This window comes from Halichoeres trimaculatus, unplaced genomic scaffold (assembly GCF_033239565.1).
Source record: "Halichoeres trimaculatus isolate MK-OKI-2021-1 unplaced genomic scaffold, fHalTri1.1 fHalTri1_scaffold_1, whole genome shotgun sequence".
In the NCBI taxonomy this organism is placed as follows: Eukaryota; Metazoa; Chordata; class Actinopteri; order Labriformes; family Labridae; genus Halichoeres; species Halichoeres trimaculatus.
Window position 1 is genome coordinate 37544673 of NW_027437179.1, and position 27923 is coordinate 37572595.

The 27923-nt window shown below is 39.8% G+C and overlaps 1 protein-coding gene across 1 annotated transcript in view; it reads left to right on the forward strand.

The window, feature by feature from the left end:
* lactbl1b (lactamase, beta-like 1b) overlaps positions 1-27923 on the forward strand; it is a 92131-nt gene that overhangs the window by 46914 nt on the left and 17294 nt on the right. Inside the window, exons 3-5 of the mRNA XM_074677170.1 lie at positions 2947-3112; positions 12465-12571; positions 24636-24793. Of these exons, the coding sequence (XP_074533271.1) occupies positions 2947-3112; positions 12465-12571; positions 24636-24793 (431 nt within the window). The remainder of the gene's footprint in view (positions 1-2946; positions 3113-12464; positions 12572-24635; positions 24794-27923) is intronic.

The following is a 27923-nucleotide window of genomic DNA, read 5'->3' on the forward strand; positions in this document are numbered from 1 at the left end:
AAACATTAAAAGGTCTAGACCTGTTAATGTTAATACAATTTTATTAACAGAAACCCAACATCTAGACAAGATAAGGAGTCTTATCTCATCTTAACCCAGCATGAAAACAGCGCTTTGCAGCATTTAGCAAGTTACAATGACAAGGAAAAACTTCCCTTTAAGGGGCAGAAACCTCGGACAGAACCAGACTCATGTTAGACAGACATCTGCCTTAACCGTCTTGGCCATTGGCAGACTTTTTTTTACTTGTTCCAAGCAATTCCAACCCCATTTTTTTTCTTTAAATAAATTGAAACAAGACATTTTTCTGGACTGGTCTGGTGAATGTGTCCCATATTAAGTCTAAAACTACATTTACTGAAAAAAAGACAAAAACACTTGATGAGATTTCAGTTTTTTGTAGTATCATTTTTGCATTCCTTCCTGTTCCATGTGCTTCCTTCTTTACAACCCACCCTTGCTCGTTTCCAGGGGCGTAGCTACAATTGAGCAAACACAGGCAGTTGCCTGGGGCCCCAAGATTCCCAGGGGCCCCTAAAGCATCTCTTAAAAACTGATCTATGAAGTTCTCTTCAATTGAAAACATTTATTTTTTCTAAATCTTACTTCACATGCTTCAAAATACATCAAAAGACTTAATCTTTAATGATCGTGGGTACTCCCCCTCCCTTCTTATTCAATGGGCTATTCCATGTTACAACTCATCTGAAAATTTGATTCAGGAAGAAAGTGGTAAAAAACACGTTTCCCTCATTTTTTTCTTATTTCCAACCAAGTTGGAAATAAAACAATGTTGGTCTGAGATCTGAGATAAACATATACGACTTTTAGGATTTTAAGGACTTGATCTAGCCCAGGAAATAGGATAATTTTCTCAAAATCAAACTTTTTGAGTTGGTGATAAACATTATTGTACAAAATCTCTTTTTTTGAATACATAACTCACTGGACAGGGGGTCAAATAAAAATACATTAACTTTAAAAAAATAGTACCAAAAAGTATGGTAACTGTAAATATCACCTCTTTCATTACATTTTTTCCAGTTTTATGTTGTGCTTGATATTTACATATTTTTTCTTTACTAAATTATTTTTTTCAATATTTACCTATTGTAATGTTTTTCACTTCATACTTTCTTGTTTGTTACTGTTACTCTGTAAATTCCCCACTGTGGGACAAATAAGCTGTCAATTGACCATAAAAGATTTCAAATCCAGGACAAAGTGGACTAAATGTATTCACTTTTTTCAAAATCAAACTAAAGTACAGAACTTGAGGAAATGCATTTAGTTGTGTTAAGTTACCATGAACAAGATTGGCACCGTCTCATGCACAGTGGACCCAGGGATGGCCAGTCTAGCTCTGAGGAAGATGAGTTACAAGGACATGGAGGGCCCCAATGACTGGGTTTGCCTCGGGCCCCCAAATGACTAAATACGCCCCTGCTCGTTTCTGTCCTCTTCTGACTGAATTTCATTATTTCTATTCGAGTCCTGTGTTCACATCGGCTGCTTGTTACCTGCTCAATATAGCCTCTATGTTCCCTTTCTGGTGTATAGACTCATTTTGTCACCTTATGTGGTCCCTGCATCCATCCAGCTCACGTGTTCTCTGTGAAGTAGTTTCTCATGCTGTTCCCAGATGTACTACAAGACTTTGTCCTGGACGTTTGTCTGAACTTTTTGTGGTCAATACTTAATGTCTACATGTGAGCTTTCATTTGTCACCGTGTGTGACATGTTCAGGCCTGCTCTGCCTTCCTCTGCATTTCAGAGTCAGCGTGGTGTAACAGTCCTCTTAAACAGGCTGTAGACACAAAGACCAGTAAGTGGATGATCTGCTCCAGCCCTGGTGCCGTCTTGTACATGACACGAGAAGATGAGCTGGCTTATGGAACCACAGGCATTGCTTTTAGCATCTGTGGGACTAGCTGACACTTTTAGGCGCTGTATGAACATAGCAGTGTTATGTGAGACTGGATTATCAAAAAAACTGCCCTTTATTTACATCCCTGAAGCTCTTCTTTTCTGCCTCTTTGTCTTCATCTGTGCTGAATTAATGAATTTTGTTGATATTTCTGCCTCTGAGCCAAATGAAACATCCTTTTAAATCTTGTCTTTGTAATAGTCAGTTTGTCAGAGGAACAGTAGATGTTGAAACTCCGAGGTCATTGTCTGAATTCCCTTCAACGTCCCAAATCATCCATCAGTCCCTCATCCAGTTGATCCAAATTCTCTGCACCAAGCGACAGCCCTTTCCAGGTCATGCTCAGGCTACACGGAGCATCACATCGGCCCCGCTTCCTCTTGTTCCTGTCGGCTGATTGGATGCCATCTTACTCAGCTCGTGCAGCTCTCTGGTGGTCTTCACGAGGCGAGGCTGGACTGGAGTGAATTGATTCTCGGGGATTAGGGATTAAGACTTCCCCCCCGACCGCTTTGGTGGAGTAAATCTGGGGATTATGATGTCAACAGCCTGTGGCTGCAGGAGAGGAAATTGAATTGTGAGAGACGGGAGCGGTGATGGGCCTGGGATTACCGCACAGTCAAGTGAGAAATCAGAGATGGGAGTCCGGTGTCTGTGCCTTTCTCCTGGTCTGGAAAACCACCACGGGATACCATTTAGAAGATTTGGGATGCAGGGATCCTTTCCAAAGTAGATCTATCTCTGTCTAAATGTGCAGGATGTGGATTGTGTGATAAGAAGATTTCTGTTTTTACGGGTAATCCAGTCCTCCCAGCTCTGCTCTGTGAAGCATCAGGTGGTGAGTACAGTGAAGTGCAGCAGCTTCACTTCTAAGTGTGATGAGGATTTCTGCTCAGCTACGACAGATAGCATGAAGGAGAAAAACAGATATTAGTAGCTTCATGGGTGCATGACCTTCACTGAACACATCACAGACTCTTTGCTAACCTGTTGTTGTTTTCTTTTTGTTTGTTTTCAAGCCAACCCCTGCTGAGGCTGCTCCTGCTGCCACCGAGAAAGGACTGACAAAACCCAACAAGATGAAGGTGAAGTGGAGCCAGCTGGGTTTGGTGTTCTTCCTCGTCTTATCTCTGGTGATGACTGGATGCTTCTTCTGGCAGTATCAGCTGCCAAAACTCCCGCCAGGTGAGAACAATGGCGGTGACAACACCTCATGCTGCACATGAAACAGAAAGACAGAAACAGGGATGGAGAGAAACGACCTTTTTCCAAAGTTATCATTTTTAAATGGTCTCTTGAGTTGGGAGTGTTTCTGACTGCATATCTATTTAGGTTGATTTAAATGTAAATGCACAGCTTTAACAGCAGTTTGCAGTCTTTGGAAACAGTATTGAAGCAGTCAAAGCAAAAACCTTTATTCAAAACATTCACTGATGTGGAAGCTGTTTTCAAGTTGTGCTGTTATTTTATGCAATTTTATGCTCCAGATACTTGATTTTCATCTTTCGCTGACAAATGTACAACTTAGTTCAACTTGTGTGGAGCATGGACTGTATGATAAATAGACGTAGTCTTTGGACTTTACCTGTTTGTTCCTGAAACAAACTGAGTTTTGAAGCAAAAAGTTGACAGGAGCCTTATTGGAAATGAGGCAGGCTTTGGGCCTCCTCACCAACAGCTATTGGGTGCCTGTCTGTCAATCAGCTGAGCTGTGCTTCTAAATTGGACAAACTTGAAAAACTCAACCCCTGTACAGTGTGTGCATTTTGTAGAGATTCACACACTACAAAAAAAAAACAACATTTCTGCACATTCAGCTCTAAAACATCACTTTTTATGCAGATTTAGAGAGAAATGTGCGAAATATATTTTTTCAAATATCACATAAAAATATTGAACTTTTATCTAAATGTTAAATATTTTATCTAAATGTCATTAATAAATGTCCTGATTCTAAATCTTTAGCTATGTTTCGAAACATTTTGTTTTCATTCTCAATATTCAATTAAGATTTTGAAATATTTGTCGAAGACTAGTTATTTAGCTAAGATTTCTAAATCTTAATAGAATAGAATAAAAGGTAGCACTTTAGATTACAGCCCGCGTCTTACAGTGTAGTTTCCCGTCTCTTACAGTGTAGTTTCCTCAACTGTAGGGGTAACTCTCACACATGTACCTTGACATTTTGCGGTACCTATCGGGTAGTTACGCTCTCGTCTTACAGTGTAGTTTCCCGTCTCTTACAGTGTAGTTTCGTCAACTGTAGGGGTAACTCTCACACATGTACCTTGACATTTTGCGGTACCTATCGGGTAGTTACGCTCTCGTCTTACAGTGTAAGTCCTGGAGTCTTACAGTGTAGTTTCGTCAACTGTAGGGGTAACTCTCACACATGTACCTTGACATTTTGCGGTACCTATCGGGTAGTTACGCTCTCGTCTTACAGTGTAGTTTCCCCTCTCTTACCATGAACTTGTCAAAACAGTGTAATTTTCCTGGGCATATGCTTTTGCTGTTAATGTGCCACTTCCTCTTAACAATCAGTATTGTGAATAAAGTAGACCAATGATGAACCTAAACACTGTAATGTATTGATGAGTATGTGTTTCACACAATAATGATAAGACTTGCAGATGTAAAAAAAAAAAAAAACTTTATTTTTCTAAACACACAGAGACCCCACATAGTAATTCACCTTTTAAGTAACCCGGCCATTAAGTTAACACTAGCCACTGCTTACTGTCTAACTGTCCAGTACTTCCACTGCGACAACCCACTACTTTACCTGTAACTACTGGTCAACAACTGGAACCGAGCTGGATTTTAAAGTGCACACTTGTTGGCTTGACTTACTGTGTAACTACCCACTACTTTACTGTAACTACTGGTCAACAACTGGAACCAGGCTGGATTATAAAGTGCACACTTGTTGGCTTTACTTACTGTGTAACTACCCACTACTTTACTGTAACTACTGGTCAACAACTGGAACAGGGCTGGATTTTAAAGTGCACACTTGTTGGCTTTACTTACTGTGTAACTACCCACTACTTTACCTGTAACTACTGGTCAACAACTGGAACCGGGCTGGATTTTAAAGTGCACACTTGTTGGCTTTACTTACTGTGTAACTACCCACTACTTTACCTGTAACTACTGGTCAACAACTGGAACCGGGCTGGATTATAAAGTGCTCACATGTTGGCTTTACTTACTGTGTAACTACCCACTACTTTACTGTAACTACTGGTCAACAACTGGAACCGGGCTGGATTATAAAGTGCTCACATGTTGGCTTTACTTACTGTGTAACTACCCACTACTTTACTGTAACTACTGGTCAACAACTGGAACCGGTCTGGATTTTAAAGTGCACACTTGTTGGCTTTACTTACTGTGTAACTACCCACTACTTTACTGTAACTACTGGTCAACATCTGGAACCGGGCTGGATTATAAAGTGCACACTTGTTGGCTTTACTTACTGTGTAACTACCCACTACTTTACCTGTAACTACTGGTCAACAACTGGAACCGGGCTGGATTTTAAAGTGCACACTTGTTCGCTGTACTTAATGTTTAACTACTCTCTACTAGTGTGCATTTTATAATCTAGTCCAGTTCCAGGTGTTGACCAGTAGTTACAGGTAAAGTGCTGGGTTGTTGCAGTGGAACTGTTGAAGCTACTGACATCTGTGTTTCTATGATGAATAATGCTTGGACACTTTATCCACACAGATACTCCGGTCAGAGAGTAAAGGCAGATACACAGTTCACAGTTCAGTCTTTTATGTATCCTTTAAGAAACAGCATTACAGCAACGGCCGGATGCATGGATGAACGAAGAGGATGAATAATGTGTGTGACATCAACGTCCAACAGCCACTTATCAGTAGTGCATCTCAACAGGGCTGGCAGTGTATGGTATCTGAAACAATAAATAACAGAAGGTGAATCAAAGACAGTGTCTACCAGACGTAAATGATGCGCCCACTAGCTATTTAGCATTAGCAGTGCAACGTAAGGGAAACAAGAGCCAAAATTCCTGCCACATAATCAAACAAACTAAATGTTTATTCCCCTCTCAACACTCCTTAAAGATAACTTGTAAGCTATTAAAGTACTTACCTCCTCAAGAATGCATCACTGATAACTTATAAGATGTTTTGAAGATGCTTTTAAACAATCGCGGAATCTCCGTTCGGGGTATACAACTTTGAGGACCCCAGGCTGCCCGCATAAAGGCATGAACGCAAATACGCAAAATCCTAAGGACCCCGGTCTGCCCTCCAAGTTGCCTGAATAAAATTATATACAAAATGCTTACAACACATCAACGAAGAACAAAGGCAATTTATAACAGAAAATACTGGATAGTTAGCCAGTAAGCAAAGACAAGTGTGATCTTAATGGATCAGTAACTTAAAAGGAGAATTACAATGTGGGGTCTCTGTGTGTATAAAAAAATAAAGATATTTTATACGTCTGAATATCATTATTATGTGAAACCCATACTCATCAATACATTACAGCTTTTAACTTTATCTGTTTACGGTCTACATAATCTTTATCCATGCTGATTCTTAAGAGGAAGTGATACATCAAGGTTTGCATAGTTAGAGCATATGTCCAGGAAAATTACACTGTTTTGATAAGTTCATGGTAAGACACGGGAAACTACACTGTAAGACTCCAGGACTTACACTGTAAGACGCGAGCATAACTACCCGATAGGTACCGCAAAATGTCAAGGTACATGTGTGAGAGTTACCCCTACAGTTGACGAAACTACACTGTAAGAGACGGGAAACTACACTGTAAGACGCGGGCTGTAATCTAAAGTGCTACCGAATAAAATTGAATTGAAGTGAATAGAACTGTATTTGTCATTGCAACAAAAAACAATGAGATTGCACAACAAATAAAGCAAAGATTAAGCAAAGATTTCTAAATATGAAGTCAAGATTTCTTAATCTTAAGGTCCTTCATTCATTTATTTTCTGAACCGCTTATCCTGTTCAGGGTCTGAAGCCTTTCCCAGCTGTCATTGGGTGAGAGGCGGGGTTCACCCTGGACTGGTCGCCAGTCAATCACAGGGTTGACACAGAGACAGACAACCATTCATGCACTCACTCACACCTACGGACAATTTAGAGTGCTCAATTAACCTGCTGAGCATGATTTTGGACTGTGGGAGGAAGCCGGAGAACCCGGAGTGAACCCACGCATACACAGGGAGAATATGCAAACTCCACATAGAAAGGCCCACCAAGCTGGGAATCGAACAGGTGACCTTCTTGCTGCGGGGCTGCAGTGCTAACTGTTGCACCACCGTGCAGCCCAAGGTACATAATATTTAGCTAATATGCAAATTCACACTCTTGTCTGCCAGAAGCACCAAAATAAAAGTTTAAGGAAGCGACCCAGCCCAGGTGGATTTTGAGAATGTCAAACACAGTAAGCTAAAACAGCTGTTAGAAAGAAATGTACCAAGTGAGGCACTGTTGACATTTTTAAAATCTCAATATAGAAATCTATGCTTAAGATTTAGAAATGTAGCTTAATATTGAGAATTGAAACTATTTTTTTTAGAAATGTAGCTTAATATTTACAATCAGGACATTTATTTATAACATTTAGTTTTAACGTTCAACATTTATATATGATATTTGACAAATTTATTTCACAAATATTTCTCTAAATCTGCATAAAAAGTTATTTTCAGAGCTAAATGTGGAGAAATGTTGTTGTTATTCAAAGTGTGTGCTACTTTACAATTAGCGGCCCATATGCACAGACTGTACAGGAGTTGAGTTTTTAAACTTTTTGTGAATTTGTGAAATATATTTAATATACAGGACTTGGTACATTTTTTTCTTACAGCTCTTTTAGCCCAATGTGTTTGACTTTCTCAAAATCCACCTGGGCTGGGTCGCTTCCTTGAACTTTTATTTTGGTGCGGCTGGCAGACAGGAGTGTGAATTTGCATACGAGCTAAATATTTAGTACCCTTAGATTGGAAACCTTAACTTCATATTTAGAAATCTTTGCAAATATTTAGAAATCATTGCTTAAGATTTAGAAATCTTGAATAGATATTGAGTCTTAGATAAATATTTAGAAATCTAGCTTAATATTTAGAATCAGGACATTTATTTATAACATCGGTATATAACATTTTACATTAAGGTATGGCATTTTATGATTAGATCAAAAAATTCAAAATTTGTTTATGATATTTGACAAATTCATTTGACATATATTTTTTTCCAAATCTGCATATAAAGTGATGTTTAAGAGCTTAATGTGGAGAACTGTTGTATGTAAGTTGTGTGCAACTTTACAATCGGTACCCATGGAGGCTGTAAACGCTTATTTCTGCAGTGAGAATAACTTTTTCTGGCTTGGTGTGTCCGTGGTGTTCAGAACTTTAAGTCTCAAGCAGATACATGCCAATTTGTCAGAGCAGCTTTGCCAAATAACACTCAAAAACACAACTTCTTTAATACATCTTGGTGACGTCATTTTAGGAAAATGATCTGCAGTCTATCTGAGTCTATCTGACGCATTCGGTGTTGTTTTGTATCTAGCTGTGAGTCAAAGGTACTCTTAAAGCTTTTTTATCTGATGTGACGCAGAAACACAACTTCATTCCCCCAGCTACTATGATTTTGATTTGATAAAAGTCTCATCATTAAGAGATACTGATCTTGTAATTAAGAGATAGAACAATCTCCTAATGGTGCGATCTTAATCTTGTTATTATGAGACAAAGTTTGAACTTGCTGAAATGTTGCCCTGCAGTTGCAGAGACAGATGGTAACGTCACATTCAAAGACCAGATGTGAGAAGTGAACATTGCTGGTGGAGCATTTAAAACAGGATTATTTTAAAGAGCAGTCTGTAATTTAAAGCTAACAGCTAATGTGATTCTCACTTTGTGACAAATTTAATGCAAAACCAAAAACCAAGTAGAGCTTTTAGGACCTTTCTTCTTGAGATTACAACCTGTGTTGTGGCTCCTTCACCTGAAAAACTTTACTGAAGAATATTTTTATAAGAATACAAGCATGTTGGCATGAACTCAGCACAATGGTGCACAGAGGAAGCGTTAAAATGCTGTAAACAAATTACATTTTAGAAAATCTTTGAATCTTGCATTGGGTTGTTTAATTTTAGTTTCTAAGGAGCAAGAGTTAATTTAAGAAACAACATCTCAACAGCTGAAACCAGACTGTTGCAACCAGCTCTGGAGCCACAACCAAAAGGGAAATGTGCACACAGAAATAAAAGTTTTACCAAGCTTATATACATTTTTTTGATACTTTATTTATGGCTTTTCAAATATAATTATGTGAAACAAACAAACAAGAAAACAAAAGAAACTGCCAACACCAACAAATAAAGGAAGGTATACAGAAATATAAATAGGCATGTCAGTCCACACATTAACACAAGAGTCCAGAAGAGGGTCATGTAGTCAGAGATCAAGTCCATCTCAGTCAATAAAAAAGCCCCACATGTCCAGGAACCTGTGGAGAGTGTCCGACAGAGTTTACCATATCTCCTCCAAATATATTCAAGAAACCGTGTTGTTTGAAACATGGAGGAGAAACTGATTCCCACTCCTTCAAAATGACCCGTTTTGCAACAACCAAACCAAATGTGAGGGCTTGTTGAAGCGTCAAGGGAAGGGTAAGAGAAAACTTTGAGCAGCTTAGTTTTATAAGAAGACTGTCAGGAATCAGCTGCATAGCATATAAATCATTGTACAGATGAAAAATGTCATCCCAAAACTTCCTGAGCTTAGGGCAGGACCAGAAAGGGCGACCCAAAGTCCTGTCAGCAGATCTTCATTTATCACAAGTAGGAGAGACAGAGGGAAAAATCCTGTTCAGTTTGGTCTTGGAAAAGTATAGTCGGTGAATGACTTTGAACTAAATAAGTTGAGGTCTAGCACTGATTGAGCAGGTTTTGATCCCAGCCAGTCCCTAAGCCCATAACACATCTGAAATAGCATCACCCCTATTAGTTATCCAAGCGTCTATAATATGCAGAGAAGGGGTTGCCATGCTGTAGGGATAAATTTCTGACTTGCAAGTTCTTGAAAAAATGACTAGAAGAGAGTCCGAATTTTGTCTGTAGTTGAGCAAACAAAGCAAATTTGTTGTTAATATAGAGGTCTTTGATGGCACATAAACCTTTGTCTGACCATTGTGCCTGGTTTCAAACAAGGATTGTGACAAATAGGAGCACACTGCAAAAAAATAAAATCTTATCAAGCAATTTTGTCTTACTTTAAGTAGAAAAAATATTTTTAGACTTAATATGAGCCACATTCACCAGTCTGTATAAATGTGTTGTTTAATCTATTTAAAGACATAAATTAGATTTGAATTGCTTGTAACGAGTTTAAAAAAAATCTGCCAATGAAACAAGAGAAAAGTGACTTGTATTAAGACATTATTCTAGTTTCAAGCAATTTTTTTCTGTTCCATGGGCAGAATTTTTTTTTCACGTGTTAAAAGCAACACAGACCTCATTTTTGTCTTTTAATAACTTGAAGTAAGACTATTTTTTTTCTGGAGTGGCAAGTTGAATGTGGCTATTGAGTATAATAAGACAGTTTTTACTTAAAGGGGACATATCGTGCTGATCCCTGATTTAATACTTACATATAATATAATAAACTTGAAAACAAGACCTTTCACCCCCTGAATTTTCAAAAAATGAGATATTGTATTTTTTTGGATATCCTAGAACGAGATTTGATGCCTCTGAAAATAGGTCATTGCCATTTGGCTTTGAGATTTCAACCTTCATGACGACATGAGGTACCTTTCTTTTTATTGGAGTAATCTGATAAAGCAGCTCCTCCTCTGTGATGTCAGTTAGTCACGCAACCGCCACCGAGGGATACACCCACCAAGAGCCAACTGACTGAGTGCTGGATGCAGGGACTCTGCTCTGCTGAGCAGCTTGGCTTTACATGATGAATTAGCAGTTAAAACACTGTAGTTTTAGCAGACGTCGTGATACTTGTGAGACTGTGATATTTGCATTCTTTGTTCTGACATGCACTGTGAACCTGGACCACAATAATGCTGTGGTAGAGGCGATTTTTAGACTACACTTTCAGCATGATGGACAAAACAGACAGAGAAAAGTGAAGGAGCAGGATGGAGCCCTGTTATAGAAATAGTTTATTGGTGAAGTCTGCCTATATTTCCACGCATAAACTATACATGTTACAGTACCGGTTTGACTCACCACACTGAAGCGTCCTGAGATGATCTGTGTCCAGGTGGATTTTCTTCCTCCTGAGCTGCAGAACCGTCCGGGTCTGACTCGGGTCCAATACAAAAGGACGTATCCTACACTCTGCCATTTTATTAGTGCTATCAATGCCTTACGGTGAAGTTTTGGCAAACAGCAAACTCGCTCAGTCTGCTCCATTCAATGTGGCGATTTTGTAAATACTGCCATGCTGCAAAAACTGCCCCCTGGCTCTACCCCCTCCGCCCCTCTGATAGAACTGACCAATCAGAGCACAAAGGGCTGTGACGTTGCGAGGTTACTGGAGGTCATTCACCAAATGGAGCGTTTCAACGAGATTTTCAGAATGGCCTAAAATGAGGATATTGAGAACGCTATTGTGGGGAAATGAAGGAACTAAATGACTTGTACTGAGGGCAGAAATGCTTTGCTTTGTTTGTGAGAAAAAGAAAGAAAGAAAGAAAGAAAGAAAGAAAGAAAGAAAGAAAGAAAGAAAGAAAGAAAGAAAGAAAGAAAAAGTAGAGGAGCAGGTGCTGCGGTGGACGTCAGAGAAAGAGAAACCTGGAGCCAGAGTAGGTGGGCCTAAATAACCTGTGCACTGACCAGGTGCTCCTAGCTAATCAGCTGCTGGAAGAAACAAACACAGACAACCAGTAACCAGGGCAACAACAGAGCCAGACCCAAAGGCTATAACACAGACACATAAACTTCTAATGCAACTTTTCAACTAACGTTTATATTCACAAGTTTATTTAAAGCATGTTTCCTCTTGAGTATCTTTCCTCGGAGCAGAGCATTGAACTAAAGACTCTCCCAAACACAGCGCAGGTTGATAAATGGATTCTATATATGAGTACAGGAACATCAGGTGACATTATTGATGGTGAAAAGCACATCCCTGCAGGCGACTCTTCTCTTTTCCAGATGATTCAGTGATCTTTTATTCTCTGAAAAACTCATTTTTCACGTATGGATCTCCTCCACAATGAATCCATAAATGATGGCCTGAAAATGACAGGGTGAGGTGTTGAATTATCTCTGTTCATATAAATTTCACAGTGGGACAAGGATGCGTTTCTTTTCAGCCGTGTTTGTGTCATACGTCCTGTAAATTAGTCCATGATCAGGGAGTTAATGATGTGTTTTGAGCAGATATACGTTATGACAACATTGATCAAGTGGGTATTATAATAGCATGTCTCCATGTGCCTCCTCTTCTCTGTCTTTCTTCCCCTCCTTCCTCATCTCACATCCCGCCCAGAAGAAGAGAACGGCCGCAACGCCAAAGCAGAAATGATGTGTCCTCGTTTCCCCGAGCCGCTGCCGCTGGAACATCCCATCCCCAGCCTGAAGGAGGCTCTGGAAAAGGTGAGAGGAGTCATTCATCGCCCTTCTCTCTCAAAGATTTAAATCCTGAGGTCGTATTTCTCTCATGCTCACCCCGGAGTCTGAGGAAATTTACAGGCTGACCGCATTAATCCTTCACACCAAATGCTGCTGCCGTCGACAGAAGGAGATTAAAGATATGGCAGATGAAAAACTGAGTCCATACGAGCCAAAGGTTGAGTGTCTGTGCGCACAAGAGACTGGGAGCAAGAGGTTGTGAGGAGACAAAAGAGGACAAAATACAATCAGGACTCAATTCCTTAGATTCAACTTTGGTGGAAGTTTTTGGGACTAATTTCAGTTTGAGTAATAAAATATCCGCTGAACTGCTTTAACTCCAGAAAATGAAAACTCGGACATGACCTTGCTTTCATTTCATTATAATCTTCTAAACTGTGGCTCGTGCAACTTGAGAAAAACATTTAAGCAACTTTCAATTAGTTTTGGTGAATCATTCTGTTTTGCCTGCACATTTGTCTTCATGAGCAAAAGGCCAGGCACATATTCACAAAGCATCCTGAGGCTAAAAGTAGCTCTAAGTGATGTCACTCTTAGAAAAATCTTTGAATTAATAAGAATAGGTTATTCTTAAGCCTTAAGAGAGCTCCTAAGGTGAAAATCTGTTAAGAGGAGGGAGGAGGACTTCAAGAAGCCTAACAGTGAAGACTGATACTGATGTCAGACTTTCCCAACACGCTAACCACAATATCTGCCACCTGAGCAAGGTTATAATAGTTAACTAAAACGAAACTAAAAAGGAAAACTAAAATTTAAAATACATTTTAGTTAACTGAAACTAATAAAAACTAGAGAAGAAAACAAAAACGATAAGTAAACTAAAACTGTATCTTGTGTTCTCAAAAATAACTGAAACTAACTCAAATTATAGAGAAAATTCCCTTAGTTATAGTTTTAGACAATATAGATAGCCTTTAGGATTTAAATTAATCAGACACATTTTCCCAACCAATATTATGACAGTTTTCGGCAGTTGTCAGCGCCGTACGGCACCATCACAGTGACGTACTGGGACGTGCTTGTTTACTGCACTGACTGGCTGTGCGCTGTGCTGCGACGAAACGTAGAGGAGCAATGAATCAGAGCATCTGTAATAGTTTAATTTCATGTGTGTCTGACTTTATTGTTACAGGGTCCAAGTTTCTATTTATTAAAGCTCATATTATATTGTTTTCTATAATTTATGTTTTAATTATTTTTATTTAATTCACGTTAACACTATTTTATATTATCTATGTTTATATTTTTATATTAAGTTTATATTATTGTCTTGTGTTTAAGGCAGCAGCCAACAGTTCAGTATCAGCATTGACTGAGCAGTTTGTTGGATTTGAAAATAAACAGTATTACAAAATATTTACTCTGACCTTTTTGAATCCTGCACCTGGTTAATAAGGTATGAAAAAAAATAAAACTAAACTAAAACTAAGCCTTGTTGCAAAAATTAAAACTAAATAAAAACTAGAATGCCTACTCCAAAACTAATTAAAACTAAGCTATAATGGAAAAAAAAATGTCAAAACTAACTAAAACTAAACTATAATGACAAATCCAACACTATTTTAACCTTGCACTTGAGACGGCTATTAGCTGCTGAACCACCCCCTAAGCAGTCCGGTTAATGAGCAGATGAAATTCTACAACATTCATAAAGTTATTCATATCAAAGAAACCAGTGTCATACCCTAAACCAGAGGTCCCCAACCTGTCGATCGCGATCGACCGGGAGATCTTTGAAGCTTACCAGGTAGATCTCGAAAATAATAGAAAAATAAATCACTCATCAGGCATGATGGAGTTCTTCCCCGTAGCACACACATTATAGAAAATACAGACTATGGCTAGAAAAGTTGCTTAAAGGAATCAAATCTGCGCTTCATTGATCATATAGCAGTGTTTACAGACACGCTATCATGTGGCTCTTTGTTTTCTATTCTGCAATGATTCACGTCATATCCTAAATATCCTGTGAGTAACGGAGAAAACTTTCTCCACCTTGTCCAGTTTAATAATATTTAGAAGCAGAAGTTCTCTCTGTCACTCTGTGTGGTTTATTTTTGATTCAACCTTCATCTTCATCAGTTTGTGGATACTGTAATGATGAGTATTTAGCATCAGCTGATCATTAATCCTCCTCACGCTCATACAGGAAATAACTTTCTGCTCCCTGTTTAGGAAACAAGTTTTCGTTTTTCTGCCTTCCCTCTCATTCTTTAAAAATCAACAGAGGAGTTTTCCTCCAGCTTTTGGTGATCAAACCTGAAAGCCTGTCAGCTTTCATACCACACCATTACTGTGTGTCTCAGTGCAGGGGCGTGTCCAGACTTTCAGCCTGGGGTGGCTCAATGAGGGCAGGGGGATCCACACTTATAAATTGTCACCATTTATCTTATCTAACTTCACTCTCTACTTTAAGAATTATGAATAACTATAATTGTTTACGTATTAAATCCCAGTTTTTGGTTTTAGTATAAAAAATGTATCATACATTATATGTGTCAGCCAGTCTGTTATTTTAAAGCAGTACTATTAAGACAAAATTGATAAGATAAACCTTTGAATTACTACAAATGGGACATTTAAAGCAGTGATGGAAAGAACATAGACATAGACACACAGTCACATGCAGACAAATCAAAAAAACATGAGTCATCTTATTGTCAGCCACCCTATTGAGTGTCTCTGACTGACTGTTTGTAGCAATGAGCCAGTCTACAACACATGTTTAAGTTCCATCTTTTCATAATGTTAAAGTATAAGAGCGCAAAACCGCCTCAAACACTTCAATACAAGGGACTTAAGTATAATTCATACATCTAGACTCGTTAAAACTGGAAAAACATCATGTGTTTTCCATCCTTCTTCAAGTCTTCAACAGGCAGATCTTGCATTCACGCCTGTTGGGTTTAGAGATCTTGGGCTCAAAAAGGTTGGTGACCACTGGTCTTAACAGTCCACTTATTGAGCAGATGAAATTCTATAACATTCATACAGTTATCAATATCAAAGACACCGATGTTATACCCTTATACGCTGCGCGTTGATTTGTTGGGCGATGCCTTGATGAACCGAAGTTTCCTCTGAACACTCTTTAATTCTTCTCAACGAGCTGAGCCAGCAGCAGGCTCCTCTGTTTAGTTCTTTTTTTTTATATCCATGTCTTGTTTTGGTCGTTCTGCCAAATCAAACCTCTTTTAATAAGGACGCAAATGATCACAGGAAGTGCTGACAGCTGAGTCTGCATCCACCATTAAAACCAAACACATTGAGTAGTAACATGAGGGGCATGGACAGTGAACAGATCAATAAGCAAATCAATATAATCAGTGTGTGAATGAGGTACGTTCGGATGTTTTGAGGCTGTGTCACTATCAATTTAATTCAGCTGAGTTTCAACATCATGATATAAAATTAATGTCACGATGACACATTTCTGAATACAGTCTGAGTTATGTGATCTGTTGGTTTTACCGTCCATTCATTGTTAGGAGCATGGAGTATTCTTTTTCCTCATCTTTTCCTCGTTTCGTACCAACCAATCAAAGCTTTCAGGAGACTGCGTCACACCTAGCAACAGGGTCAACCACACCTCCTCACTAAGATCAAAGTTTCTGTCTCCTTTTTGCTCAGAGTTGCTCTCATAAGATTCCTGAATCACTCTTAAGCTAAGACCCCTAGCTAGGAATTTTTAGGCTGAGTTAAGGGTCCTAATTCCTCCTCCCAAAATAACTTACTACCTGGAACATGAAAGTCACAGCTACAGGGCCTCAACATGAAGTAAATAAAAGGCTTCTGCGTAAGAACAGTAAAAGAAGCTGACAGAAAATAGTAAAGAATACTGAGTTTAAATTAATACATCAAAATCGCAGATGGAAATGACACAAAGCCAAGGTTTAAAAATGCATGCAGTGTCAGAATACAGAGACATAACGGCAACTAAGAGGCGAACTTTTCACAAATGTCAAAAAAAACAAAACAGGAAACAGCTGCAAGAAAAGGTTTCAGAGGGATAAATGTTTAACAACTTGACTACAAGGCCCATGCTAATCAGAAAATCCTAAAACCAGGAACCGAAAACATCACCAAGGATGAACTAATACAGCGATCGCAGAGGAGAAACAGACAGGAAGTATGGAAACAGGACACAATCATCACCTTGAAAGCAACAAAAAAGAAACACAAAAACAAAACGTATCCAAACAAACTGGAGCGAGAGTCATAGAGGGGATAAACAGCTTTTTTACACCTGGGTTGAAAGTTGTCTGCTGGCCTGCGGCGCTTGTTTTCTATTTTCAGACCTCAGAAATTAAGCACAGGCTAAAGGCGGTCTATTTTTGACAGTGAGGTTGAGCGTAGGTGGAAGGAGTCTATTTCTGCACCAGTGTGGCTCTGAGCTCAGGTATAAGTCTCCAAAATTAAACCAATTATGAGCAGATTTGTTTGAGTTGATTGTTGTGTGCTGTGCAGCGTCAGGGGGATGAAGTGGAGCATGAGGGTTGTTCCCAGCTTGACCTGCCAACACTGACAGCGAGTCCTGATGTGTTGCAAACACTGTTTCATGCTTTAGGGCTGCTTTCTCAAGTGTATCTGCAAGAAATGGCTTACTTTGCCTTATGAAAACATCACCTTGACGTCTGGTTGACTACAGAAATACTTACACAAATACTGCCCAGTGAAATCACATGTGTTTCAAAGCAGCTCTGACACAAAATGCACTTTATAAGAGCTTCTATGTTGTAATCTTCTACAGCCCCCGTTTCCACCAAGTTGTTCAGTACAGTTTGTCTTAGCACGGCACACATTTTATGGCGTTACCACTGACTTATCCCAGGACAGATCCACAAATAATTGAGACAAGCCATCCCACTTTTTGGGACCCTACCGTAGGGGTGCCAGACTAAACGAATCTGATACCTGAAGGTGGAAGTACAATACTGCAGACTGTTGATTGGTTGAAACAATCGTCAGTTACCGTGCGACAGCAGCAGCTGTATTTCTCCTGGTGGCACACAGCCTTCTGTGAGATAAAGCTTCATTGTTCTTTGTAACGAAGAGCCACATGGAAATCACATGAAGACGAGTTGCTGGATGTTTCCCATTGTTGCTTTAAGTTGTTTTTCTGCTTAATAGGATTTATTAGCAGGGTACACTGTGTCACGCTGCTGTGGCTTCATGCTATTATTTAACAGATGGAACTATCGGCATTCAGTTTATATGCTGCCTACCACGAGGGGGCACGGTTTTGTTGCGTTTCAGCCTCGCGTTCACACAGAAACGTGGTTTCAGCTGACCTACGCAAACTTTTGAAAATGGCCTCCAGAGTGGAATTGTTCTGAAACACAGCCGACATCATTGCTTCGTAAACAGTAAGGCAACGTTTTCGGTGGAAACCCTCCGCTTTGCGCATACAACAGGACAACAGTACCGTTGTTACGATCGTAGCAGACTACCATGATGTGCTTGTGCTGCTCAATCTGCTGAATCTGCTGACTGTCTTTCAACAAAATGTGCATCTGTTGCTCTGCTTCTTCGCTTTGCATTCACCAATACACCAGATGATTGAATCAACCCTACTTTGGTTGAGATCATAAACTGTATATAGAGTGGACAGTGTGGCTCTGCCATTGACCATTGTACGGTTTTGAAGCCAAAATAACCCCATCACAGGCGCAGCCATTGGCAGGAATTGCAGCCAGAGTCTATGCAGTAGAGACTGTGAGGGATTCTGGGAGAATCTGAGTGGAGCTGGGTGACAAAAATAACATTTTTTTTTTCCTTCAAGAGTCTAAACACTTCATGACTCTACCTCCTGACATATTTTACAATCAACGTTAAACCTTACGTAAAGCCTCCTTTTTAACCTCGTATAACTAATGAAAACGAAACTTTTCAGAAAAAAGAAGACTTGAATACAAGGCAGCCAAATGATATCTTCAAATCACCACAACAATCAGACGCCAGAAACATTTATATGAGGAGTATTAATTTTTTAAAGTTTGACCACAGCCCATCTGGAATGACTGGACAGTCAGATTTTTTTACCCATACTGCAGCCAGCCACCAGGGGGAGCAGTTTTTGTGGAGACCTCACTTCGAGCTGAGCAAGATGACGTCCGTTTTTTTTTACAGTCTATGGGTGTGAGAGTGTGAAGCCAATTCAAATGTGTGTTTCACGGACAATGCTTTAGTGTTGGAAGCTATGGCTACACATTAGAAACTATTGACTTGTATGGTTAGATATAAATATTGGCCTTTTAGCTGATGCTGCTAACAGTGACACAGGAAGAAAAATCTGTTTTAATTAATCGTGTCTCTAAATGAAACAGATGATCATTGCACGCTGTTGCATTCACTTCTTGCTTCCTCCATCTTGTTTTTGTATAATTTCTAATTGGACTGAAACCTTTGGGTCCTCCAGTGCTAATCCTGCCAGGCAGATGTTTATCATAATGTTAATGATTGTTGGAGAAAGAGATGCAGAAAATCTGTTGTTTTGATGCAGATTTTTTAAAATATCTGCTCCCTCTCAGAAGTTAGAGATGCTCTCTGAGACTCTTGTCTTTGATACCATCTGTACAATTATATTTTTGGCCATCTGCCAGATTTGGAGTATCCAATCGCTTTACAGCACTGTCGTCCTACTAAAAACAACAGTGTAAGAAATTCTGACTTCAAGAAGTTTTTTAAACCATGAGCTTTATAAAAATGACTTTTGTTTCTGCTTGTTTGCCTTGAAGCACTGAGTCCCTGCTAGTAGCTCTGATTTACTTTTGGTTTATCAGTAATCCATCTGTCTGTCTGATAAAGTCAAATTTCCAGCATGAAGGCAGAGCATTTATTGAGAAATACGTTCAGATCCTGCAGGTGGATTCTGGGACTGATGGAGAGACAGAAATCCATCAGCTCAAAGAAAGTGCCAGGTTGTGGGCTGCAGTTTGAGTTGCCAGCGTGAATTAGCTCACAGGTGTTGCTTCATTAGAGAAGCTGGTGCCAGCACAGAAATGAAGCAGAAGAGTGTGTCTCACAGCCAAAGTATACCTGACCCTGACTTCAAAAATGTCATGATTTTATGACAAACCTGCTCTCTAAAGCTCCTGTAACTCAGTTTTGAAACCAACTGTATAGACAGAGTTTATTGTTACTTTTACTCACACTTTTCCATGCGAGATGAAAGGGGATATCAGAGTGATCATCTACAGAGCTTTTGAAAAGCTTCATGATGAAAGAAACATGTTCTTTGCAGCTTTGAAGGTCAATTTGCACAAACTTCACGAAAAATACATGATTAAAGGGTTTATTCTATGTTCTCCTCAGGAGGGTACTGAGTTCACTGATCTACTTTGAAATGTCATTTTACATAGAGTGTATGTGCTGTTACTCAGCTTTCCAGATAAAGAGAAAGAGCTCTAAGGAGAAAACTCGCTACAGCTCAGTTCAAGCAGCAAGTGAGACAGAAAATCACACATTTATCAGGCGGCGCACACTCCTTTTGATCTTTAAGTGAGTTGTATCACAGCAACTTCAATAATCACCATATAGGCTTTGGTATGTCATGTATCTCATACACAACTTTTTGATAAAGTGCAAGACTCATTAAGTTCAAAATAAGTAAGAGAGGATTTGGATATTTTGGAGAAGCCATGATGCTTTTGGAGCGTTTCTTTGCAGATGATGGGATTCTGTTCTCTTCATATGGAGCTATTATTATAGCAAAATTATTTCTGTGTGTGTAAATGCATCTGCAAATAAGCGAGCTGGTCCACAAATGTGTAAACAGATTTGCAAATTTGTAAAATAGAATAGAAGAGAAAATACTTTACTTATCCCAGAGGGGAAATTCAGGAGGAGTCACAGCAGCAATCAAGAAAAAAAAGTAAGAAAGTGTACAGAAAGTGCAAAAAGCTCCATAAGAAAATAGATGATGACAGCTTGTCCATCATTGTCCAGTCAGCCAGTCTCCACCTCCACAGGGTCCAGGACTGAGCTTCTTCAGCAGTCTGTTCAGTCTCTGTCTCCTGGATCCTGTCTGCTTGCAGCAGGTGAAGCTCTTCCAACATGGTGTTGGTGTCTGATGGTAGCTCTGTTAGCCATGTCTGTGAATAGCATGATGCTACTCTGCCCTCTGGTATTCTCTCTGTTGCTGGGTTAGCACAGCTAGCTCGTCCATCTTATTGGAGATAGATCTTACGTTCCCAATAACGATGGATGGAAGGACAGGTCCATGTCATCACTTCTTAGCTCACACCTGAGAACCAACACGTCATCCTCACCTCCTTCTCCTCACCTTGTGGGAAGACATCAGGCCTTGCACCAGTTAGCATTGACATGCTACAGGCTGCAAACAGCTGATTTCACATGTAGACAATGCAGCCATGGTAAGATGTAGGATCTCAAGACAAACACAAGATAAGAGAGGAAGAGAAAGCTGCCACAACAGGGCGGCATCTAGCAACAATATAAATACACTGTTAGCTCCATTAGCTATGTCTACAAATAGCTCGATGCTACTCTTTCCTCCTATATTCTCTCTGGTGCTGGGTTATTATGGCTAGCCATATCCATCTTATTGGAGATAGATCTTATGTTCCCCATAACGAGGGATAAAATGTCATCTCTCAGCTCGTGCTGAACATCCGGCCTAGCTCTGGTTAGCATTGACATGCTACAGGCTGCTAACAACAGTGTTAGGATATCTGGACACACACAGGAACAAAAATAGTAAAAACACTACTGCGGATGTAACTGGTTTGGTGTCAATGTCCAACAAATGACCCATAAAAATTAATGACTGGCTCTAAATACAAAAAATGACTAAAAGAGAAGAAAAAGTTGAAAAAAATGCCAAGGAAGAGGGAGCTGCAGCAGCGAGCAGCCACTTAAGCTGGCAACAATTATCTTTGATGTGACTAGGACGAGAGTCAGCGCCTCTTCGGCCTTGGTTCTCAATCTCAACTAAGTAGATTTCTCTGTGCAGGCGAGAAACGAGTCCATATTCTACTCATGTTCAAGACCACTTGAACTCCTTCACCTAAAGCGAAGTGGATCACGAGATCATGATGTGGAGTGGTGTAGCATAATGAAGCATGGTGGGGAGTGAGCTGAGCCTGGAGAGAAAGCTTTTAGCTGTCAAACCCTTAAAGCTGAGCTTTGTTTGGTGTAAGGAATATTATGTTGAGGACAAACGTGGCTCCTCTGACAAAAGAAGCTCAGACTAGCTTGAAGTCAAAACTTTAATCCTTTGCACTAAAAGGGAAATTAAAGGGGCTGTGAGGAGTTTCTAAGCGATCTTGAAAAAGTCTCCCTATATAAGTCTGATTGTGATCCACTAAAGAAGTTTAGCAGTAAGAAGAGAGATCTGTGTTTTTCTCAGCTGATCTCTGTGATTAATTTTGTAGTGATGATGACTGGCAGGACATAACCAGGATTTTCTAACATTGCACATTACTGACATGTCTTAAGCCGCGTTTCCACCAAGCAGACCGGTTTGGTTCATCTCAGTACGGTGCGCATTTTGTGGCGTTTCCACTGACTTTTCCCGGAAAAGATCCCCAAATAGCCAAGACGAGCCATCCCACTTTGTGGGATCCTTTCATATGGATGCCTGACTAAACCGATCCTGGAAGGTGGAGCTACAACACTGCAGACTGTTGATTGGTCAGAAGAATGGTCACTTATCCCGACAGCGGCTGCATTTCTCCTGGTGGCACACAGACTTCTCTGAAACAAAGCTTGATTGCACTTTGTATCAAAGACTTACATGCCAATCACAGAGAGAACATAATGCGGCATATCTTCCATTGTTGCTCTTTGTTTACTGTGTCATGTTTTTCTTCTTCAATAGATTTATTAGCTGGGTACACTGTGTTGCACTGCTACGGCGTCACGCTATTATTTAACAGCTGAGGCTTGCGGCATCCGGCTTACACGCCACCTATCACGAGAGGGCACAGTTTGCTGTGGAAACGCAAACGGGATCAGGCTTAACTGTATCAAACCAAGCCAAACCGTACTGAACCGACCCGGACTGCTTGGTGGAAACACGGCTTTAGTGCACCGAGGTGCCAGCTGTGCTAAATATAAACAGCTACTGGAACCAAACATGGAGAGGCAGCATTCAGCTTCTATGCCCCAAATATCTGGAACAAAATGCCAGAAAATATCAGGTCTGCTGAAACTCTGAGCTCCCTTAAATCCAAAGACTCACATTTTTACAGATGCCTTTTATTGGAGCATTTTAACAAATCATTTTAATATTTTTTCTTTAACAAAAAAAAAATCACACAGTTTTGCAACTCTGCACTGCAACTCTTATCTTAAAATCTGTTTAAAATCTTGTTTGTTTGTTTTTTTTTATCTTATTTTGTTTTATTGTAGCTTATCTTGTTTTTTGTTTTTGTTTTTTCTATCTTATTAATTGAATTTTAATTGTTTTCTTTTAATTTGTTCTGTCTGTAAAGCACTTTGAATTGCTTGCTGAAATGTACTATACAAATAGACTTGCCTACATACAAACTGAAATTGTTACTTGTTGTCACGTTAGCCTACAGATACATTGGACACCAGGCTGCCGGTAGCTCTACATATGTCTTGATGTCACGTTTGAAACTGTAGCGTGACACAACTGTACTGATAAATCACGTACCTCGGCGCATAGTATCTAGGAAAAAGTTGTCTTGAAAAAAGAAAATGTGTTTACATCATTTAATAACATTTAATCTTCATTTAATTCCAAAACAAACACACACCTCGCTAAACGTAATTTATGATAGTCTGTGTGAGACTCCTGGCCACAAGGTGACAAGGCCCTCTGACCTCCCTCATAGCGTCTTTATGGTTATGTCTGTTGATAACACCCTCAGGTAGGGTTAAGGTTCAGTTTTCAGGGTACGTCCTTACGTGAAGAGACTCAGCACATTCCCTCTGGTCTGTGAATTCCTCAGGTCTCTGCAGAAGGAGCTGAAATCTTTGCTTGGGAGAGATGATGTCTGGGTCAACTTGCTTAGCCTGCAGTCACTGTGACCTGACCCAGAAGAGGCAGAGAAAATGGGCGGATGGTACAGGGAACTCTGTAAAATGTGGTTTTGAGATAACTCTTCTTCTGCTCCATTATACATCCTTATCCTTAAGCAGGACTTTATATGAGAGTCAGTGATATCAGGGAGAAAATAACACAGCTGACAGTGAAATTGCTGGAACCTTGGAAACCACATCGCCTCGTATGCAGAATACAGAGTTGAACTGCTCTGCTGATAGCTCCCAGCAAAAACAATAATGTCACACTTTAATTTATTATTTATGTTCGGACATCTGCTGTGAGTCAAGGTTGAAGTACTTTGTTTGCTCCTGGAGCACGCAACGTGTCGCTTGTTTATCAAATTAGGCAAGGTCGTGATGTGACTAATGAGACCCTCGAGACAGAAAAACGCTGGGGTCGCATCTTTCAAGTTTCCAATACGGCTGACAAAGTTAACAACACAATCCATACTTCTCAAAGCTATTATATGATTCATCTGTGCTGTGTAAGTCTTTTTTTAACTGGTCTGAAAAACCTGAATACAGGAGCCAAAGTCGAGTATTTCTTAAAGATTCAATCATTCTGTGGACAAAGCCTTCTCGTGGGTGTGATGACGCACTTTGTAACTCTGATCGATGGCTGTATATTCTATAGACACAATTTGATTCATCACCCAGACTTTTTTTTTTCTTCTAACTTTGCAAAACGACAAAAAAAAAGACCTCCACAGCTTTTATTTTTTTTTTGGCTGGAGCTCTATTTGTAAAACTTCAAGAACACACATCTTTTCTTACTTTGGAAGAAAGAGACCAAATATTTCTAAAAGTCCTGAGTCCAAAGCCAGTCTGAACATCGTATCACTTATATTGAGTACGAAGAAATTTTGGCACCTTTTGCTGAAGTTCAATTACAGATTGAAGTTTTGCTTTTATGCTTGCATGCTAATCGTGCATCATGTAACTGGTTTGCAAAGCTTGGATAATGAACTCTCCTCTTCATGTTTTGTCTCTTCAGGTAGACGCTTTACTCCGGCAGACTATCAACCCCATCAGCCTCCCGTCCTTGTCAGCCATTGTGATTTTAAACGACACCGTCTTGTGGACAGGGAATTTTGGAAAAAGGAACATTAGTGATCCACTTTCTGGAGCTCCAAATGAATACACGATTTACAGGTGAGTGAGTTAAAGCACCGAAAAACTGCACTACCATCAGATCAGTGGTGTGTTTGGTTTATTTCGTGTTTACTGAGACATTTTGATTTGGAAATCTTAACAACTGTATTCATTTTAATTAAAATAACTCTTTCTTTTGTTATTAAAACCATGAAGTACTGCACCACAAAGTCTAATTCAGTACTTTAAGTTGAGGATTGTTTCCACTTGAAAATCAGAACATTTTTCAGAAAGTACAGATGTCTGTTGGCATAGAGACGAGGTATCGGCCATCAGTAGGGCTGCTAATTCAGGAAACTGACCTTTGAGATGGCATTGCTGGATGTAAACAACCTACCTTGTCTATAATGTCACATTCCACCTCATTGAATTGAACACAGTGAACAGAAACAGATCTTTCAAGTCAAGTTTTAACCCCAGACGTGGAAGTTGTTCTGGTGTTTTATCCTCCTCCATGCTTACTTAACTTAACAACAATCACTCCCCTCAAGGTGAAGAACATAAAGATTAAAGATGAAAGAAGCTCTGCTTTAGATTTATTGTATGTGGGAGTTAAAGGAAAGATCTTGATAAAATAGATCTTTCAGATTCTTAACTATGGTGCACATTGCCAGGCTGATGTAGTTTCAAGCAGTTACATCATTAGAAAATGTCTCTCAGAGGCTCTGGTACCAAGGAGTTGAAAAAGCGTAACAGGTCTTGTCACAAAGGTATACAAGAGCTTAAAAAGGTGACTGATTTCTCCTGACTTCATTGACAGGTTTTACTGAGCTTTATCTGCACAAAAACATAACTTTATGGAGTGTGTCCTCCAGATAATGTCCTTTTAGAACACGTGAATGAGGTGAAAAGAAGTGGTCCAAACAGTGAACCCTGTGGAACTCCATGATCAAGAGTTTTCTTTGGACTACAAAATAAGATTAATCTGATGAATATGAATGGAACCAGTTTAGAGTTGTTTTTTCTGAAGCTAATTAGTCGTCAGAATCTCTGTGACAGGATGTGACTGTAGCAGTCGCTACTGACAATATTTTTTGATTTTTTAAATTAGTCACCCTAGACAGTATTGATTTTTCTTCTCTTAAGTCAAGTTTCTACCAAGCAGACCAGTTCGGTTCGTCTCAGCACGGCACGCACTTTATGGCGTTTCCACTGACTGATCCTTGGACATATCCCCAAATCACTGAGACTGTCCCAGTTTTTGGGACACTTTCATATGAGTGCCAGACTAAACTGCTCTCAGAAGGTGGAGCTACAACACTGCAGACCGTTGATTGGTCAAAAAATTGTCACTTCCTGTGTGACAGTGGCTGTATTTCTCCTGGCAGCACACAGACTTCTCTGAAACAAAGCTTGATTGCACTTTGTATCAAAGAGCTACATGCCAATCACTGAGAGGACGAAATGCGGCATGTCTTCCATCTATGCTAGGGATGTCAAACTCATGCCATGGAGGGCCAATAGCCTGCAGATTTTCTTTCCAACCAAAAACTCCACCACCTGATTCCACTGATTACCTCACCTTCAAGCAGAGAGCAGGGACCAATCAGTGAAACCAGCTGGTGAAGTTTTTGATTGGAAAGAAAACCTACAACCTCTTGGCCCTCCATGGCACGAGTTTGACATCCCTGATCTATGCTCTTTGTTTACTGCGACACATTTTTTTCTTTGTTGGATTTATTATTTGGCTGCCTTGTATCGAATTCCTTTCTTTTCTGAAAAGTTTAGTTTTCAATAATTATTAGAAGGGAGGCACCGATATGAAAATTTTGGCCGATACTGATATCCAATATTAATACTGTTGTTGTGGCCAATAACTGATATTTACCAATATCAATATTTGTTTTAAAAAAACTGAGATGATGTGTCGAGGTAGTTCAGAGAAAAAGAGCAGCACAATCTGCGAAAAGACGACCATGAAGAGGATCAAAGAAAGGGGCGCCCAGGATGAATGTGATCAAAATTTTTGTCTGGTTTTTTTTAATCAAAAACAGGAAGAGAGACATAAAAGAAGAGAGTCCACTCTTCTTATGTAGTTTTTGTGTTTACATAGTCAAAGAAAAGAATATTATTTGGGTCTTGAAAGATCATTCAAGATGCTCTGAAAATGCCGGCAGCTATTGAGTAAATATCGGCAGATACTGATGTGTTAAAAAATGACCACTATTGGCCATACCAATACCAATATTGTTACCAATATATCGTGCATCCTTAGTTATGAGAGGTTAAAGCGAGGCTTTACGTCACGTTTAATGATTACTGACAGCTGCCGTTCTTGTGTATTTTTTCAGAAATTGTAAAAAAAAAAAAAAAAACATATGGCGGGAGGGAGGGAGAGCCAAGAAGGGATTGAACTCTGGAAAGAAAAAAAAATATCATTATTTTTTTTGTCCGGCTCCACTCAGATTCTCTTAAAGTGATACTCCAGGATGGAACAAGTTGGGTCCTATCACAAGGTTTAGGGCAGAAATTACCCCTGCAGCAGTGTTTTTGTGCAGCAGAAGCCCAGGGCGCACGCACCAAACACCCCCTCCCTGCTCGTCAGCCGGTTTCCTCTGCACTCAGACGGGGCCATATTTTACTTGACCAAAAACACGAATAAACGGACTCCCACCGAAAAAATCTGATATCAGTCTGCATTCACGTTTCATTTAGAGAATTTTCAGCACGTTACTTTTACACAAAAACACCGCTTAATAAGGCTCTAGTTCTTATAGTGCCGTTAAATGGCACTACCGCGCGGTGTGCCAGATATAAACAAACGCAGGTAGTCTGCCAGGACGAAGAGACACGAGAACTAGAGCCTTATTTAGTGGTGTTTCTGTGTGAAAGTAACGCGCTGAAAATTCTCTAAATAAAGCGTGAATGCAGACCGATATCAATTTTTTTTGGTGGGAGTTCGTTTATTTGTGTTTTTGGTCAAGTAAAATATTGCCCCGTCTGAGTGCAGAGGAAACCGGCAGAGGAGCAGGGAGGGGGTGTTTGGTGCGTGCGCCCTGGGCTTCTGCTGCACAAAAACACTGCTGTAGGGGTAATTTCTGCCCTAAACCTTGTGTTGGACCCAACTTGTTCCATCCCAGAGTATCACTTTTATAGCCTCTACTGCACAGACTCTGGGGTATTGTGGTTT